Here is an 18,987-nt window from a genome sequence, read left to right as displayed (position 1 = left end):
ATTAGCGATACTAAGCTACCTAAATCATGTACACACATTATTACAAAGAGACATTTTAGAACTTTCAATGAACAACATTTCCTGTATGACTTGGGGTTGTATGATTGATGTCTGACTCGGATCAGGCCCTTAAACGTTTTACCTCTCTGTTTAACTCTGTTGTAGATAAGAATCCCCCACATAGGAGATGAAGGGTAAAGGACATAGGTAACCCATAGTTCACACATGAATTGTCAGAAATATTTAATGAAAGTCAATCTAAGGCTCGATTGACTGATTCTTCCTGTGACTGGCAGTCCTTCAGACATTTGAGAAATAGATGTCTTACTCTGGTTAGATAAGCAAAGTCAATATACTTTTTGAATTATGTATCTGAGTGTGTTGGAAATCCAGGTAAATTCTGGAAAGTGGTAAAATCTTTGAGAAAAAAATCCACCCCCTCATTACCCAAGCAGGTTATGACAGCCTCTGGACCCATTTGGAAAGAAGGTGAGGGTGCTCAACCAATGTGAGTTGAGGTGCAACCTAAAAATGTGTAAACATCATTGGAAAGGAAAAGGCGCAAGGCTCGTTCACCATTCAAAAATCCTACTTTTATTAAGTAAGTTTAAAAGATTTACGCTTTCGGCCTTCAATGGCATTTTTCAGAATAATCACAAAGGGAATAGACAAGTTCATATGGGGCATGGGGCAGACAATTAGGGAGAAAACTCTTAAACTGGTGGCTCTAATGAGAGATGTTGTGGTTGACCATACAGGTTGATACTCAGGGTGTGGGGTACTGTGGTCAATGTCGCCACCTAGTGATGAACTACAGAAGTGGAACCAGTAAAAAATTGGGAAAGCTTTTTTTCAACTGCAGTAGGTGGGATGGGGGGCCTTCACAAAATAATACTATGGTCATTCTCTAGGTTAAGACCTCTGGGGACTAAAGTATCTAAGGAATGGATCCAGAACATCTCTCTGGAACTTTGGTCTTTGTTTTTGCTGACTTGTTCAATTCCAAAGTAAAATAATTCACTAAGTGTCCTCACTCTTTGAAATGGAGGGCCACTGGGGTGGCTGTTGGGGTCAGCATGTCAAAAGGCACTTCAGTGCTCATACATTCTAGTGCAGGGATCATTAACTAGATTCAGCCCCTTGACGATTTTTTTTCTTGAGCAGAAGGTCGGTGGGCCGGAACAAAATTACAAATATTATGTGGATTGCAAAGTGGCTGCAAGAAGCTCAAACAGATATAATGTTTGACTAAAACATATTAATTTGAAACCTTGTTTACATTTGAGAATAATTGGGAACAGATTTCTCAAATTAAAATCATTTGGAGCTGATTTCCTGGTGTTTTTACAGTCTTTCATGCCCCCCAAAATAATACAAAATAAAAAATGTCTCTCAGAAAGATTGGGGGGGGCCAAATAAAACCACCTGTGGGCAAAAATCAGTTGGGAAACCCTGTTCTAGTGCGTAACTTCCTTGAGGTTCTCCTACGAAAAATAAGCCGCACAGGCAGCGAATCACGTAAATCACGTTGCTAGAATTGCAATTGATGGTACTTTAGATTTGTATGCCTGTTTTGAATGTTATTCTGGCATTAATACGTGTCACATATCAGTTTGCAAACAATATAAAATTTTAAAATCATTGAGTTAATAAAGCCGCATACAAACTTGGTCTCTTTTTTTGCTTTCTTGAGTAAAGCAGCTCCAAAATGCAGGTGTTTCATCCTTGCTTTCTGTGGTGGTGGTTAGTTGCTCTGTGATTGGCTCAGTGTTTTGTCACTCATGGGGACACTATGTCACCACCAAATTTACGGGTAGAGATAGAAAATTCAAGCCCCTTGGGTGCTGCCATAGAGTTACATTCAAAGTGCCCATCCAAGAAGGCTCAAGGTCATTGGCCACAGATAAAATGATGTCAAATCACATATCTACTGTATCTTTTAATGGACTGATATTGTCAACATCAGACTATTAAAATCTTAGCTAGCAAGCTAGGAGTCATCATCATGAATCAAGTCGACAATCTACTGGCAAATCCTTTTCAATCCTTATCATATGAAATTGTAGATAAACCGTATCTGTGCTCATTGGCCATTGGACATGAACATTACACCAAAAATTGGAAATCACAAATTCAACAATGAGTGGTTTGGAAGGAATCGGTGGCGAACTGCAAGCATTGCAAAGAAATCACTAGCCTGCTATTCAGTGGAGTAGCTGTGTGGTCCAAGTTTCCCAGCTTAAAAGGACAAACATTCAACATTGTGCATGCTGTCAATCCAGCATGACTTCTGCTGCGCTCAAAACAACTGGAAACTTGGAACTGGAAAATCTCAAATTTCAGTGAGTTCAAGACAGCTGTGAACTCTGAAAAAAGGAGCTCCGACTTGGAAAATACGTTTTGGAACAATCATCCAACTCGGAATTGCACGTTTCTTGTTTTTTTCAGAGTTCCCAGTTGTCTTGAAATAACCATAAATCCAGAGAATGCCGGACTTTGATGACAAAGTTTACCCAAGAAGGACCGCCATGAGCACAGCACAACAAGGTAAGTCCAAAAACGTGTTTTATGCTGCTGCATAGATGATGTAATATGCCAGGGAGATATGTATACTGTAGCTAAGAATGTAGTACTAAGTGTATGTTGTGTAGTAAGCTGTTAATAGCCCATGTGCCTCACCCTAATAATTTGGTCCCTTTTCCCCTTATAATTTAGCCTACTGTTCTGACTTGGTGTACATGTAGCCTATAGCCTATTTTAGCAAAATGTCATAATTGATTTTTGTAAGAGTTTTCATTGTCTGCTTATATACCCCCTTTATTTATCCTACAGTTCTGACTTGGTGTACAGGGAGAATACTGTAAGAAAGGTCCATGTTCTGAATTCTGTTGCTGTACACTTCAAAAATGCTGAGCAAATAGTTATATTGTCTACATCCATCCGACCTCGTTCATTAATGTCTTAATCAAATTACGGATTGCCTCTTATTCGCTCGTCATCCACTTATGCCATAGTTTGTACATCTAAATCGTCAGTAGAAACCACATTTGTTTAAGCAAGTCAGCCATATCAGCTATGTTGTTTTTAAAAGGCAGTAAATGAGGCTGAATTAACTGTTTCGCTGCCAGACAAGGCTCCGCTGATAGCCAGGTGTAGCAGTGGTAAGGTGTTGGGACTGCTGTTGGCACCGCTTTATGTAGGCCCTAACAATTTGTGGGCACCATTTGTAACTGTTTTAGTGCAATTAATGTATTGTTACATGCTAAAATCGCCACTGCACTGGACACAAACTGGTTGAACACTGTTGATTCAAAGTCATCACATTTAATTTGTTGTTGTTGAAATTATTCAACCAGTTTGTGCCTAATGGACACAAAATGTTCAATGACCTAAATGTAATACTCTGTGTACAGATATGTCTGCGTGGATGTGTTGGGCTTTGAGTGGATGAGTAGTGTTGAGATATAGCGACTGAGAGTATTGAGTAGATATCTGGTAAATCACTGGGAATAAATGTGCCTAAAGCCAATGCGTTGCATTGTAGATCTATTTTTTTTATTTAACTAGGCAAGTCAGTTAAGAACAAATTCTTATTTACAATGATGACCTACACCGGCCAAACCTGGACGACACTGGGCCGATTGTGCACCAATCATTGTTACTGCTGCTTCTGCTCAGCCAGCATCTGGTTTGGTCTAATGCCCCAACTTGGTCTCAGTGCATTTCGTAATATTCTGTATGTAAATCCTCGCCTCATTTAGTATGATATCTTTAATATGGTATGTATTCATTTGTGGATGTCCATGTTATGTTATTTGTTTATTTGTTATGAATTTGCAAAACGCAGTATATGTTACGAATTTGCAAAACGCAGTATATGTTACAAATTCTAGCTAGGTGGCTAACCTTATGGTTAGGAAGGGTTCGCTAAAAGAGTTAAGGTTAGGGGAAGGGTTAGCTAACATGCTAAGCAGTTGCATAACTAAAAAGTAGTAAGTAGTTGAACATTTGCTAATTAGCTAAAATGCTCCAAGTTATCCCTGATGAGATTTGAACTCACAACCTTTGGGTTGGTAGACGTTTGTATTATATGCCTACCCATCCACCCCAGCCAACACCCTCATTTCATAACCATAATAATAACCATCTGTCTTATGTAACCATACCAAATAAAACATATAACTATACTTTGTTCGTACCTAATTTACGTTTACTATGTTATGTCTGGTCTATGAGACCAGGCTACATGCCCGGGTTGAACCCATGCGCCATGTGGGGAGCCTGCTGGATGAACTGCTGGAAGAGACACACACTCAGAGCAGGACAAGTACATCATGAATGTTCATGATTTCACCACGTCTTGAATTGAGGTAAGCGCTGTCAATTATTCACTAGTGCTTGAAAAAACATTCCCTACAATTTGATGTAACATTTATTTAACTAGGCAAGTCGGTTAAGAACAAATTCTTATTTACAACGACGGCCTACCCCAGACTATGCTGGGCCAATTGTGCGCCGCCCTATGGGACTCCCAATCACGACCGGATGTGATTCAGCCTGGATTCGAACCAGGGACTGTAGTGACGCCTTAGACAGCTGCGCCACTCGGGAGCCCAAATGCCGTGTCCAATGTTCTAAACCCTCCCCATAAATTTAGAGTGCAATATTAGAGTCTGATTGATAACGCTCAATCCAGATAGGCAGCGATGGCAAAAGTGACATTTTCTGACGGAACTGTTCAATCAAATTTTGCTCCGCCACGGTAGGTTGCAGTAATGCACCATAGAAGACCGCGGCGCTAGTACAGAAAGAAGAATCTACCATTCATTTCCGTAAATAAAGTCGGTCACCATTCTCTCTTCCTGTAGTGAAGTTAGCGGCATGGGGAAGGCACGTTTAATTGTATCAGGATCGAAACGGCATTTTGCGTAGCAAATAGAATTGTAGCTATCTGAACACGATTTAATTTGATTGGTAAGACTGAAGCCTTTCAAATACGTTTCTGTAAGCGCATTACCATCAAACTAATAGTAGCTAGCACATTTATAGCAAGCTGTGCTAACTGTATTGTGTTGTCATGCTTTATGGTTTACAATACTTGCTTACCACTCTGTAGCACAGTCAATTTACTCGCGCACTTTTGTTGCCATCATTCCCTCCCCAGCGCGTGTGTGTAAAGCATGGAGATTGAAGGGAGAGATTTCATGAACACTCCCCCTTGAAGACGGTGCGGTTTGGGGGAAATGTTGTTGACACGTTAGCGAAATTCAAACAGGTGAGATTTCCAATCCAGTGACACCAAACCTGGATGCCTTAGACACTTATGTGATTCACTCTGGAATGTAGTTATAACCTGGTATACATATGACAGTATTTGCTGCTGGTTGGTTGTTTTTCAAGGGAGACACCAGTGACTATGAGTTGTTGAAACATCAGCTGGCAGATCCAGATATCAAGGTAAATGAGCACGACTAGCAGTTCTGCTACACGTACAGTGTAACAAGGACGTTTCCAGAGGTCTTAATGATAATAGAATGTCTTCCTTTTTGACAGGATGCCCAAATCATCAACTGGCTGCAGGAGTTCCGGAATTGTGTGACACAACTCAGCAAAGACCATGAGCAGCTGATCTATGTGGCTCTGGTGAGGATGGAACACTTGAATCAAGAGATGGACAGTACTGCCCAGGCCAGGAACAGTTTTCTAATGCTGTATCTACCCCTTGTGTCTCTGTGAACCAGAGGCTGCCGTGGCTGGGCCGAAGCCCTGCCGTAGTGGAGGAGTATCTGTCCTTCCTCAGTAACCTGGTATCTGCCCAGACGGTTTACCTCCGGGCCTGCCTCAAGATGGTGGTCTCCAACTTCACACCCAGTGAGTTCCTGTCTGTCTGCGTGGCCATTCTGATAACTCAATATGGCTACTTTGAAGACGTATTGTTTTTCCTTCCTTCCAGAGAGAGTGAAGATCTGTGAGGGGGGAGTGGACATCTCTGACTCAGATGATGATGATGAAGGTAGGTGTTACTGTTTGCGATGGAAAACCAAGGTTGTTCAATGGACAGTCCCTGACATGTTTCATTGAAATAAATTACTTATCCTATCCAAGGAATACCTAGGTTAGGATAAAATTCACCCCCCCTTAATGATTTAGATGCACTATTGTAAAGTGGCTGTTCCACTGGATGTCAGAAGGTGAATTCACCAATTTGTAAGTCGCTCTGGATAAGAGCGTCTGCTAAATGACTTAAATGTAAATGTAATGTAAATGCAGTAAATTCATAGTGACCTGAGACTGCAGTTGGTAAAAGGCTGCTCCACTCGTCTTTTTAGGGAAACTAGGCACACCTCTAAAGTCCTTGAAGAGTGAGGATGATAAGAGGGGAGGTGAGGTGTAGATAAGATAATGCACGGAGACTCTAGCACTGGGGACTTTCACTGCAGGAGTCCCACCCCTTATGGTTACTGATTTGTCTGGCTGACAGACCTCCTCATAAATCTTAGTTTTACTTCAATGTTACAATTTTGTTTTTACTTCAAACGTTACAGAATCAATGTTCCATTCCAATATAAAGGGTATAATGACTCCCAGTTCACAGATCCAACTTGTTCAACGTTGGCTGTTAGTTCAAAACGGCAAATACTCTTCATTTCTGCACAGTTTTAACCCTTTCTCTTCTTTCTTGATTTGAAGACCTTCCAAGGAGTTTTGACCAGTGTCACCAGGCCCTGCAGCTGATTGGCAGATATGTCCCATCGTAAGTAGCCATAAGACAATCCTACAACATGTTGCTGGATCATTTTCAGACCCACGTCTGACCTTGGGAATTGTTGACCCCCAATGCAAACTGGTAACAAACATATATTTTTTCATCCTTCTCATTTCAGCACCAGCTGTTTCCTGATGCCCATTCTGATTGACAACTTTCCTTTTGTGCAGAAATCTTCCAGAACCCTGGTAAGCAGTGGCTGTGGTAGGTAGCCTCATGTTTAGTTTTTTTATTGTCAGGTTGTTGTACAGTATGGTTGTCTTTCACTCTCCCTAGGAGTGTTATGTCCATAACCTTCTGCGGGTGGCGGTGTACATCCCCTCTCTACGACGAGACGTCCTGGAACTCATCATCAGTCGGATGCTCAAACTGGATGTAAGTGTGTGTTAGTTAAGCCACAGTTGCTCCTCTGTGTGTGTGTGTTTTGGCTTTCCAGTTCTTCACTGAGAAATAGGTGTTTTTTTTGTGTGCTAACACGGTGTGTTGTGTTCCAGGTGAGTGCTCCCCGGGGAGAGATAGAGGAGGTGGAGGAGAATGCTGTGCAGCAGGAGTTGAAAGGAGAGCAGGAGGAGGAGGGCCTCTTTGACATGGTGACTGACTAGATCTGCTATGTTTTACATACAACAGTCACTGGTGTGATAGTTCTCCATTTTGCGACTGATGTGGTGTGACGTTTCCCCTCATCTCTCTCTCTCACACAGGATGAGGATGTCTGTTCGGTGAAGTCCAGTCCAGCAGGGACCAATGTGATGGTCCACCCTGTCGCTGAGAGACTGGACACTCTCATGGTTGTGCTGCTGGCCTTCATCAAGGACATGTGCCACGTCAACGGTGAGCACAGGGTCTTCACACACACTCACTAGACATATGACAAGACAGTGCTTACTCTGCTCCCTTTCTCTCTCCCCTTCCACCCCTCCATCTCTCTCCCCCTCTACTCTCTCTCTCTGGCAGGTTGTCTGGATGTGGAGCGGACTAAGGATCTGTACAAGGACCTGGTGTGTGTGTTTGATAAACTTATCCTACCTACACACGCCTCCTGTCACGTCCAATACGCCCTCTTCTACCTCTGCAGCTTCAGACTGGTCAGTACTCGCAACAGTGTGCATCCGTGTGGCTTTATAGTAGTGGCATTTTATAGAACGGTTGAGTGGGTAACCTGATTGATTGGCTGTGTGTTTGACCCCTCTCTCAGGCTCTGGCAGAGGCGTTTCTGGAACACCTGTGGAGGTTACTGCAGAGCCCGTCTCACCCGGCAGTACTGCGCCAATCTGCCGCTGGCTACATGGGTAGCTTCCTGGCCCGTGCCAACTTCCTGCCCGTCGTGTGAGTCACACCCTACTTTTGCTGATCAGAAAGGGCTCCTTAGAGCATGTTGGGGTGTGGTTGGTTCTATGCAGCATACTCTCTGGTCCCTCCTAACTCCCTAACTAAAATTCTCTGACTGTTCTCCGTCCTGCAGTACGGTGCGTGCGTGTCTGGACCTGCTGGTCCCCTGGCTCCACCTATACATAGACAGCCAGGACTCCGGCTCCCGGGCCTACTGTGACATCACGCTACACGGGCCCTTCTACAACGCCTGCCAGGCTGTCTTCTACACACTCATCTTCAGACACAGGAGCATCCTGGAGGGCAACATGAAGAAAGGTAGGGGATTACACATGCGTGTAAAACACATACTTACAATTTTGTTTTTTTATTGTATCTGTGTATCAGTTGATATATCTCACTGGCCTGGCAATCTCTGTGGGGGGGGCTCTCTACCAGTTTCCAGTATTATATAACTGTGTGTCTGTAAGGGGGTCCCTCTCTACCAGTTTCCAGTATTATATAACTGTATTTCTGTAAGGGGGCCTCTCTACCAGTTTCCAGTATTATAGTTTCCAGGGTGTCTGTAAGGGGGCCTCTCTACCAGTTTCAGTATTATATAACTGTGTGTCTGTAACAGGGGCCTCTCTACCAGTTTCCAGTATTATATAACACAGGGGGCCTCTCTACCAGTTTCCAGTATTATATAACTGTGTGTCTGTAAGGGGGCCTCTCTACCAGTTTCCAGTATTATATAACTGTATGTCTGTAAGGGGCCTCTCTACCAGTTTCCAGTATTATATAACTGTGTGTCTGTAAGGGGGCCTCTACCAGTTTCCCCTGTAAGGGGGGTTTCCTACTGTCTGTTTCCCTCCCAGGCCTGGCAACGCCTGCCAGGCTGTCTCTACCAGTTCCTGCTATCTGCAGTATTATATAACAAGGGGGGATTCACAGTTTGTTTTTTGATTGTTTTTTATTATATCAGCTCATCTCACTGGCCTGGCAACATGTTTGGGGGGCTCTCTACCAGTTTCCAGTATTATATAACTGTGGTAACTGTATGTCTGGGGGGGCTCCACCAGTTTCCAGTATTATATAACTGTATTTCTGACCAACATAATATCTGCTCTCTACCAGTTTCCAGTATTATATAACTGTGTGTCTGTAAGGGGGCTCTCTACCAGTTTCCAGTATTATATAACTGTATGTCTGTAAGGGGGCCTCTCTACCAGTTTCCAGTATTATATTGTCTGTGTCTAACTGTGTGCTTCTCTGGGCCTCTCTACCAGTTTCCAGTATTATATAACTGTATGTCTGTAAGGGGGCCTCTCTACCAGTTTCCAGTATTATATAACTGTGTGTCTGTAAGGGGGCCTCTACCAGTTTCCAGTATTATATAACTGGGGTCTTACCAGTTTCCAGTATTATATAACTGTATGTCTGTAAGGGGCCTCAGAAAGTACCACCAGTTTCCAGTATTATATAACTGTGTGTCTGTAAGGGGGCCTCTACCAGTTTCCAGTATTATATAACTATGTCTGTTTCCCTCCCAGGCCTGGCGTACCTGCAGGGTCTGAACCTAGAGAGGATAGTGATGTGTCAGCTCAACCCTCTGAAGGTCTGCCTGCCTGCCGTCACCAACATGTTTGCTGCCATCACCAGGTACAGTGGTACACTGACCAACCACCCTTTTAGCCAATCGCACATCAATTACACTCTGCTACAGCACTGTGTTAGTTTCTGTCTGCTTCTAAAAATGTGAAGTGGTTGTTTGACCCAGACGTGTATCCATCCATCCACAGAAAGTACCAGTTGGTGTTCTGCTACACCATCATCGAGAGGAACAACCGCCATGTTCTCCCTGTGGTCCGCAGCTCTGTGGGGGGCGACTGTGTGTCCACCAACACCAACCCCCTGGACAGTTTCTTCCCCTTCGACCCCTATGTGCTCAAGAGGTAACCCATGACCCCTTCTCAGGTACCACTTATCAGTAGGCACAAAACAGGAGATATTGGAAATGGCAGTAGTACAACCTGAACGCTAAGAAGAGTTCAATTTCCATTTCTGATCATGTTTTACTTCTCTCCTCTCCAGGTCAAGTAAACTCATCGAGCCCCTCTACCAGGTGTGGGAGGAGCCAGCAGACACTGGGGTGGACACCGTCACCACCAAGAGAGTCAGACCGGTAAACCACAGACAGTCTTGTATTCTCTCTGGCACACACATGATTGGATGCTGTGTGTCTCCCTATTGGTTGTTTTTGTGGTTTGATTGGCTGTTTTCTCTCTGTCTCAGTGCTCGGATGCAGATGAGGATGACTTCCTGCGAGGGGAGACGCCGGAGACAAAGGGAGTGATGGGTATGACCCCTGGCTCGTATGACTCACACCTCCACAGCCCCAGCAGTGTGGGCTCGCCGCCCATCTCATTCCTACAGAGACCCTATCATCACTGAAGAGGAGTATCAGTCGGAACCATCTACAATTACCACCCCATCAAGAACCTACTCCAGGACGCAAGAGATTATGAACACAAAGTGTACAATGCGTGGCTAGAGCTATTCATTTTATAATAATTGTTCTATGTTATAGCAGTTAACATGTTATAACTGGTTAATAGTGAATAAGTTAATTTCACTCCACTATGGAAAGTAAATGTTTTTGTTTTATCTAGGATGGGAAAATCGAAAGATTTGTGTTCTCAGCGAAGGTAACTGTATTTACAAAAGATAATTCTGACACTTTCAATGGTTCATTGATTTTGGTTGTCTGATCTACAATTTGTGTCAAGTTCTGAACAACACATTTTAATGATTTATATAATTTTACAGATTGTAAACATGTTCCCTTATTGAAATTCTTCTTAACCAGAACAGATACTTGTAAGAAAGGTCACCTGCAGTAGATGAAAAGGGAAACATATCTGTAAACTTGTGCTTGTATGTATGGAGTATCAAGTATATAGTTGACATACACAACCCTGTAAATAAAAGTCACACTATTTGTGGGTTGACAGAAATGAATATACTGTACAGGGATGTCCTGTCCCACTCTGTTGCACTGTAACACACATCCTCTCAGGTAGGATTCTCAGAGGGTGTTTGCTTTGCGTATAGAAATACGGAAACACTTTCTCTGTGAACGTGTGTGAGAAAGAGTAAAGGGGTGTATTGTCATCAGCAGGGTTAAAGAAAGAAACTTGACCCTTGTCCCAGTCCAGCTGCACTCTGACCCTCTTGAGTTTCTCTGTGACTGTCACAGCTGTTGGGGGTGAGGTCATCGCTCTGTACTCCCTGTCTCGCAGACACATGGTCCAAAACCCGTTCTCGGGCCGGGCCTGGACCTCCGCATTCCTGGTGACAGACATACAGGCCACGCCCAGAATCCAGTCGTTGTTACATCCTGTATCCACTACCCAGCAGTGGCTTCCTGAGCTAAGCCCGGTCATGCCCAGGACCTCTGCACTCATGTGGAAGCGCTCAGGGTTGTCAGGGAGACGGTGGGGCTGGCTGGTGTACTGAAGGGACGTGAGGTCATGTGACAGGAAGAGGCAGGGGTGTGCTGTGTTTGGGTCCAAGGTCACAGGAGCTGAAGAGGAGGAAATAGGCCAGAGACAGGAAAAGGGTTTGGGTCACTCACCACTGTTTTAGCTTCTCTCCGCCAGGTTAAAATGCTGTGGGAGTTAACCTCCTTATCTCCTCATCTCTGTTAACCATTAAAATGGACTTACTGTATTCAACATGCAGAAGCATTTTCTTCCAAACTCTGTACTTGAGGTTACAGAGGTGCCTGGCCACATCAATCAGCGCCCCTGAAATCCTCTCTGGGCCCTGCCCTGTGCACTGGGCTCTGAAATGACAAAATAATACAATTATCCTGTTCAATATTCCAAAGCAGAGAGAGGGAGGAAAAAATAGAATGATTGACAGAGAGAGGTAGGGGATTTCAACATACCTCTCTATAGTGGCTTTAAAATTCTGAAAAGCAAAGAAAGTGTAATATTGTGGCTGAATAAAAAAATAAATCCCATCCTCTCCTCAAAAACAATTATTCTGGCTTTTTTAAATTTGTGTGTAATGTGTAAATTGTGCCAGTACAGACCTGGAGCAATGTCATGTCTTCAGCATCAGTCATCTCCTGTGTTATGACTGTTATAGTCTCTTTGAGGTATAACATCCCTGCTGCAGCCTTTGTCACCATACTCTTCATCAGCCCTATCTTCTCCTCTTCCTCCTCCTTCAGAGCAGCTAGCCTCGCTGCCTCTTCCTCATACAGGAACTGGTGGAGTTCCACAAACAGATCCTTTATCTGCCTCTCTGTCTCCAGGGCCTGATTCTGAGGGGCAGTTAGAGCACAACTTGATGGATTTGAGTTCATTTTAATGAAAAGGAAACTGAGATGACATCTGTGGAGATTACCTTAATGGACTCGGGCATCTCTTCAGAGGTTCCCTTCAGTCTAATGAAGGAGTCCAGAGTATGCTGTAAGGTTTTCAGTGCTACGTTGAGCTCATCCTAGAAGTCAGAGGGTATTCTAACATGAGGCTTCTTATGAAAGCAGCAAGCTGTAACTCGATTAAACATCTAGATTTAGTTATGTGAAATAAATTAACAATAGGTTCAATGCCAGGTGTGTCGCTTGACTAAAATAACCCTTTCAATACCTGAGATAATTTACTATGTTTAAAGATGTTTTACTCTGCATACACACTGTATGTCCATCAACACCACTCAATGACGTATAACTAGCAGATCAGCTTTTATCCCATAGGAATGCAGATATAATACTTTACACACTTTTACATTTCTCTGCTATATTTCTCTGCTAATACTGTACACTCACATATACTGTCTGGATAGACCTGATTAACAGCATTCTACTGCCAGGTGCCACAGGCTCCTTACATGAGAAAATGGCAACGTTAACTATGAAAACAGTTCAGTTATTTCATGCATATACATACTAGAGTCATTTTAATTATTATTTAGTCTCTCACCTTGCAATCCTGTGCTGCCTTCTCTGTGGGTATGCAGTCATGGTTCTTGTGTATTTTCGAGGCTTGGCACACTACACAGACAGGCTGCTTGTCCACCAGACAGAAGAATCTGAGTCTCTCTCCATGTAGACTACAAAGTACACGGTTCCCCTCGACTGAGCTCTGAATCCTGCTCTGTTGCAAAGCTTCACAGAGGTTCTTCAGAGCCAGGTTGGAGGGAGGGGTGCGCTTGGAAGCTCTTCTCCTGCAGACAGGGCACTGTCTGAGGGCTGAGGTGTTCCAGTAGCATTGTAGGCAGGACTTACAAAAGCTGTGGCTACATGGTAGGAGGACAGGGTCCCTGAAGATGTCACAGCACACAGGACAGGAGAGATCCTCCTCTGGGAGACACACACTGGATGACATGTATGTCTTCACCTGATCAGGTCCTGGGAGTCTGTGAAGAAGATATCCTCTGGCTTAAATAATACTACACTCCCATGTCAAGCATATAAACGTGGAGATTATTTACTTTGTCTTTCAGAAATCACCTCCCTTTTGATTTTCAAAACAGATACTCAAAGTGCCTATTCTTCCATTGTTCTTGTTGTAATGCCAGACCTTAAAAGTGCAGGCTGTTTTCCTGTCTGTTGAGTTGTGTTTGTGTGTGACTCCAGAGACACACAGTACTGCGTGACAGACAGCAACGTGAAACAGGAAGTCGAGCCCTATTGGTCACATGTGGAATAGCTGCAAACTGGTTTAGCCTAGAACCTGTTACACGTTTTGAATTGCAACATTGTTAAAGGTTGTGGATAGAGATACACAATCAATAACTTTAAAAGCCTTTAAAAGACTGAGAAGTGAAAGACGACTGTCAAGATATATCTCATGAAGCAGGATGAAAATATGATCAACCAAAATTATTGGTAAAATCATCATAAATAAAAGTGGCCTCACATTACATTGTGTTCCTAAAACATATGTATTTACATGCTTATAACAAAGGCAGGTACAATGTAGGCCTAACGTAAATACGTAAATACCATTCACATCATTACCTATTGTATACAACTGTTATACCTGTTTGTACCTTGCACTATATTAATTATTTGCAAATAAAACTTACAATGGGGATAACTGTGTAATCTAAAGCAATAATTATATGCCAGTGCTTTTGACACCAATGAATGCTCATATAGAGCAAAGCTTCAAAAGGTATTCTGTAGGCCTAATCTTCCCCTTACACAACCTCAATGGCAAACCAAGTTTCTTCCCCAAAAGCCAGTGCAGCTTCATTGCATTTACATTAAGAAAGGGGATGAAGAGGGGTTCACAGGGGGAGAAAGGGGTTTGGAGGGGCTAGCCTGTGTTTCCCTTGAAAACTCAAGGTTTCAGGATATTGGCTAAAAACAATTCAACCATCTGCCTCCACCTCCAGTGTGGTATTTTAAATATTTGTTATTGTTGCTTGGTGTCAATATCAGAGGAAATCAAACTTGATTTGTCAGATGCACCGAATACAACTGTGAAATTCTTACTTACAAGCTCTTAACCAACAGTGCAGTTCAAGAATAATTAAGACAATATTTACCAAGTAGACTAAAATAAAAAGTAATAATAAAAAGTAACACAAGTGACTATGCATAGATAATAAACAGCGAGTAGCAGCAGTGTAAAAAAGGGAGGGAGTCAATGTAAATTGTCCGGTGGCAATTTTATTAATTGTTCAACAGTCTTATGGCTTGGGGGTAGAAGCTGTTGCGGTGCCTTTTGGTCCTAGACTTGGCACTCCGAGACCATTTGCTGTGCGGTATCAGAGAAAACAGTCTATAACTTGGGTGACCGGAGTCTCTGACAATTTTATGGGCTTTCCTCTGACACTGCCTATTATATATGTCCTGGATGGCAGGAAGTTTGGCCCCATGATGTACTGGGCCGTTCACACTACCCTCTGTAGCTCCTTACGGTCAGATGCCGAGCAGTTGACATACTAGGCGATGATGCAACCGGTCAGGATGCTCTCGATGGTGCAGCTGTAGAACCTTTTGAGGATATGGGGACACATGCCAAGACTTTTCAGTCTCCTGAGGGGGAAAAGGTTTTGTTGTGCCCTCTTCACGACCGTCTTGGTATGTTTGGACCATGATAGTTCGTTGGTGATGTGGACACCAAGGAAATTGAAACTCTCAACATCAGTCCACAGTGTGTGGTTTGTAGCAATCACTACATGTGATTGTGACCACTTTATATTATTGGGGAAAATCTATGAACATTCATTAGTGGCTTGATGACGATGATAATTTCAGGCTACTCACAAGAGATTTATTATTAGGATTTATTAGTTATTTAGGATGCATGCAGCTATCACTACACCACTCAATGACTATAATCGTGTAACTACACATCTCTGGAACAATCTCTTCATTCAAAGACTCAATCATGGACACTCTTACTGACAGTTGTGGCTGCTTTGTGTGAAGTATTGTTGTCTCTACCTTCTTGACCTTTGTGCTGTTGTCTGTGCCCAATAATGTTTGTACCATGTTGTTATTATGTTGTGTTGCTACCATGCTATTTTGTCATGAGTTGCTGCTTTCCTATGTTGTTTTCTTAGGTCTCACTTTATGTCGTGTTGTGTTGACTCTCTTGTTGCGATGTGTGTTTTGCCCTTATTATTATTACTATTATTATTATTATTTTTTTTTTTTTAAACCCCAAGCCCCGTTCTCGCAGGAGGACTTTTGCCTTTTGTTACACCGTCATTGTAAATCAGAATTGGTTCTTAACTGACTTGCCTAGTTAAATAAAGGTTAAATAAAATAAAATTAATAAAATGGCGAGATCCAAATCACAGCATCCTATCCGCTCTCTCCACGAGCCAAGGACGATGTATCCCCCTTTTTCCTCCAGTCTTTCGTTACCATGGGGATGACGTCAGGTTGCACCACCGATTCGGCCCAGTAGTAGCAGGAGAGGCGGGTCCATCAGATAGTCAACTGGGTAAGAAGACAAAGAGAGTCCTCCAAGCCCAGTACCTTCTCGTTCCACGGTCGAATCCTCACAGCTAACGCCCTTCCTTCCATTCAAAATGCGCGAAATAGTGCATCTGCAAGCCGGACAGTGCGGAAACCAGATTGGAGCCAAGGTATTACTCTTCTCTTGTTTGTATATCAATAAAATAGATTGCTTCATTTGGGGATTGCATGCGACCTAGATAAACCTCTCGTTCTCTCTGCGTAGTGCGTAGCTAAATTAAGAATGGCCGCTTGTAATCCACCCATAAGACTGCATCCTCGATGGGCTATAATATATAGGCTACCATGGACGAAAAATGCATGATCATTCCGTGAACAAGATAATCTACATTTTAATCGATGTTGCATACGATATGCCATGTCCTGATTTAATTATTTTTTTATTTTATTTTTTTCCGCTGATTCATTCTCAATTGTTATTTGGGGTCCTTGTAATATGGGCGTTGAAGGGAAAGATATGGTAGCTCACTAGAATACCTCCATTCTCCCTCTTAGGACATTACATATTCAACCTGATTAATATTTCGGTCTAAGTGGCATTTTAATGCTTAATTTGAAGCATTTAGACGATAACATAATTATGTAAAGGTAACATTTAATGCAAGTCATGCTATTTGTGTTGCTCTTGAAAAGGTAAATGTCCATGCAACAGAAAATACACATTGCATTATCTATTTATTTATATTCTAACTTGCGTTTTAAATGGATGCTTCTGTGTATTGCTATTGCCTTGCATCTCCTCCCCCTGTACCCTCTCTCTCATTGTCTCTCATTCTATCTCCTCTCAGTTCTGGGAGGTGATCAGTGATGAGCATGGCATCGACCCGACTGGAACCTACCATGGAGACAGCGACCTGCAGCTAGACAGGATCAATGTGTACTACAATGAGGCCTCAGGTACAGTATGCACATTATATAGCATTGCATACATAAACCACAATGTCTCCAATTATTGAAACATGCGCAATTAATTAAACGTCTGTTTTTAATTAGGAAAAATTGACCGATTACACTTATACAAACAAATAATACATATATAAAACATGTACAGCAACAATAGTTTCAGTATGCCCAACATTTCCATATTCTTATTCATTCCTTTACACTTGTGTGTATAAGATAGTTGTTGTGAAATTGTTGTTAGATATTGCTGCATGGTCGGAACTAGAAGCACAAGCATTTTGCTACACTCACATTAACATCTGCTATCCATGTGTATGTGATAAATAAAAATTGATTTGATTTTGATTTGATTTTTCAGGTGGGAAGTATGTCCCCCGTGCCATCCTGGTGGATCTGGAGCCGGGCACCATGGACTCTGTCAGGTCTGGCCCCTTCGGACAGATCTTCAGGCCAGACAACTTTGTCTTCGGTGAGTGGTTGGTTTGGTAGTCAGTGGAAATATGAGATTTGGTGGCAGACTACTAGTGTAATCTTGTCCAGGAAATAATGGGTTATGACACATCTGTCTGCAGGCCAGAGTGGAGCTGGAAACAACTGGGCCAAGGGCCACTACACAGAGGGAGCAGAGCTGGTAGACTCTGTCATGGATGTAGTGAGGAAGGAGGCAGAGAGCTGTGACTGCCTCCAGGGTTTCCAGCTCACCCACTCCCTGGGTGGGGGTACTGGCTCTGGCATGGGCACCCTGCTCATCAGCAAGATCCGCGAGGAGTACCCTGACCGCATCATGAACACCTTCAGCGTGGTGCCCTCTCCCAAAGTGTCCGACACAGTGGTGGAGCCCTACAACGCCACCCTCTCTGTGCATCAGCTGGTGGAGAACACAGATGAGACCTTCTGCATCGACAACGAAGCCCTCTACGACATCTGCTTCCGTACTCTCAAGCTCACCACACCCACCTATGGAGACCTCAACCACCTGGTGTCAGCCACCATGAGTGGAGTGACCACCTGCCTTCGTTTCCCTGGCCAGCTCAACGCCGACCTCCGCAAACTGGCTGTCAACATGGTGCCCTTCCCCCGCCTGCACTTCTTCATGCCCGGCTTCGCCCCCCTCACCAGCAGGGGGAGTCAGCAGTACCGCGCCCTGTCCGTGCCTGAGCTCACCCAGCAGATGTTCGACTCCAAGAACATGATGGCGGCCTGCGACCCTCGTCACGGCCGTTACCTCACCGTGGCCGCCATCTTCCGTGGCCGCATGTCCATGAAGGAGGTGGACGAGCAGATGCTCAACGTCCAGAACAAGAACAGCAGCTACTTTGTGGAATGGATCCCCAACAACGTGAAGACCGCTGTCTGCGACATCCCACCCCGCGGCCTCAAGATGTCTGCCACCTTCATCGGCAACAGCACAGCCATCCAGGAGCTGTTCAAGCGTATCTCTGAGCAGTTCACTGCCATGTTCCGCCGTAAGGCCTTCCTTCACTGGTACACCGGAGAGGGTATGGATGAGATGGAGTTCACTGAGGCTGAGAGCAACATGAATGACCTGGTGTCTGAGTACCAGCAGTATCAAGATGCCACCGCTGAGGAGGGCGAGTTTGAAGAGGAGGGAGAAGAGGAAGCCGCCTAAACCATTCAGTCACTCAACTGCCAAACAGTCTATCACTCCCCTCCGTCCTGACCCCAAAGCACAACTTGATTGATTTAAATTAATGTTAAAGAAAAGGAAACTCAGATTTGTGATAATTAAATGAATGTGCTCAAGCATCTCTTCAGCGGTTCCCTTCAGTCTAATTAGTATCCTGTAAGGTTTTCAGGTCTCATCCTAGAAGTCAGAGGGTATTCTAACATGAGGTTTCTTATGAAAGCAGCAAGCTGTAACTCGATGTCTAACTTGAATTATGTGAATAAATTAACAATGTGTTCCAATGCTAGGTGTGTTGCTTTACTTAAATAACCCTTTCAATACCTGAGATAATTTTCTGTTTACAAATGTTTT

General features: G+C 43.5%; 3 protein-coding genes across 4 annotated transcripts; 2 read left to right on the top strand and 1 right to left on the bottom strand.

The window, feature by feature from the left end:
• Window positions 1-5,170: 5,170 nt before the first annotated feature.
• On the top strand, window positions 5,171-11,095 carry LOC135555295 (RNA polymerase I-specific transcription initiation factor RRN3-like). The gene is given in 18 exon segments (XM_064987622.1): window positions 5,171-5,217; window positions 5,220-5,275; window positions 5,401-5,457; window positions 5,554-5,643; window positions 5,742-5,871; window positions 5,954-6,013; window positions 6,691-6,754; window positions 6,885-6,954; window positions 7,043-7,141; window positions 7,261-7,356; window positions 7,468-7,597; window positions 7,721-7,851; window positions 7,962-8,092; window positions 8,229-8,413; window positions 9,628-9,736; window positions 9,877-10,029; window positions 10,169-10,259; window positions 10,370-11,095. Coding segments are annotated over 18 exon segments (1,848 nt in total). The 5' UTR covers window positions 5,171-5,180; the 3' UTR covers window positions 10,529-11,095.
• LOC135555296 (zinc-binding protein A33) lies at window positions 11,071-13,720 on the bottom strand. 2 transcript variants are annotated; one of them, XM_064987624.1, is made up of 6 exons: window positions 13,069-13,720; window positions 12,491-12,586; window positions 12,174-12,407; window positions 12,027-12,049; window positions 11,803-11,921; window positions 11,071-11,660 (listed from the first exon to the last, which is right to left on the bottom strand). In XM_064987624.1, exons 1-6 carry the CDS (start codon window positions 13,471-13,473, stop codon window positions 11,071-11,073), a joined length of 1,467 nt encoding a protein of 488 aa, XP_064843696.1. In that variant the 5' UTR covers window positions 13,474-13,720. The 2 variants fall into 2 exon arrangements, with proteins under 2 accessions (XP_064843696.1, XP_064843695.1); XM_064987623.1 differs by having other exon boundaries at window positions 11,803-12,049.
• Window positions 13,721-16,030: 2,310 nt separating this feature from the next.
• On the top strand, window positions 16,031-18,917 carry LOC135555294 (tubulin beta-4B chain-like). Its single transcript, XM_064987621.1, has 4 exons — window positions 16,031-16,195; window positions 16,874-16,982; window positions 17,347-17,457; window positions 17,561-18,917. Exons 1-4 carry the CDS (start codon window positions 16,139-16,141, stop codon window positions 18,616-18,618), a joined length of 1,335 nt encoding a protein of 444 aa, XP_064843693.1. The 5' UTR covers window positions 16,031-16,138; the 3' UTR covers window positions 18,619-18,917.
• Window positions 18,918-18,987: the final 70 nt, after the last annotated feature.

Source organism: Oncorhynchus masou, chromosome 15 (genome assembly GCF_036934945.1).
Source record: "Oncorhynchus masou masou isolate Uvic2021 chromosome 15, UVic_Omas_1.1, whole genome shotgun sequence".
In the NCBI taxonomy this organism is placed as follows: domain Eukaryota; kingdom Metazoa; phylum Chordata; class Actinopteri; order Salmoniformes; family Salmonidae; genus Oncorhynchus; species Oncorhynchus masou.
The sequence above is the reverse complement of the archived record's forward strand: the minus strand, read 5'-3'. Positions and strand labels throughout refer to the sequence as shown.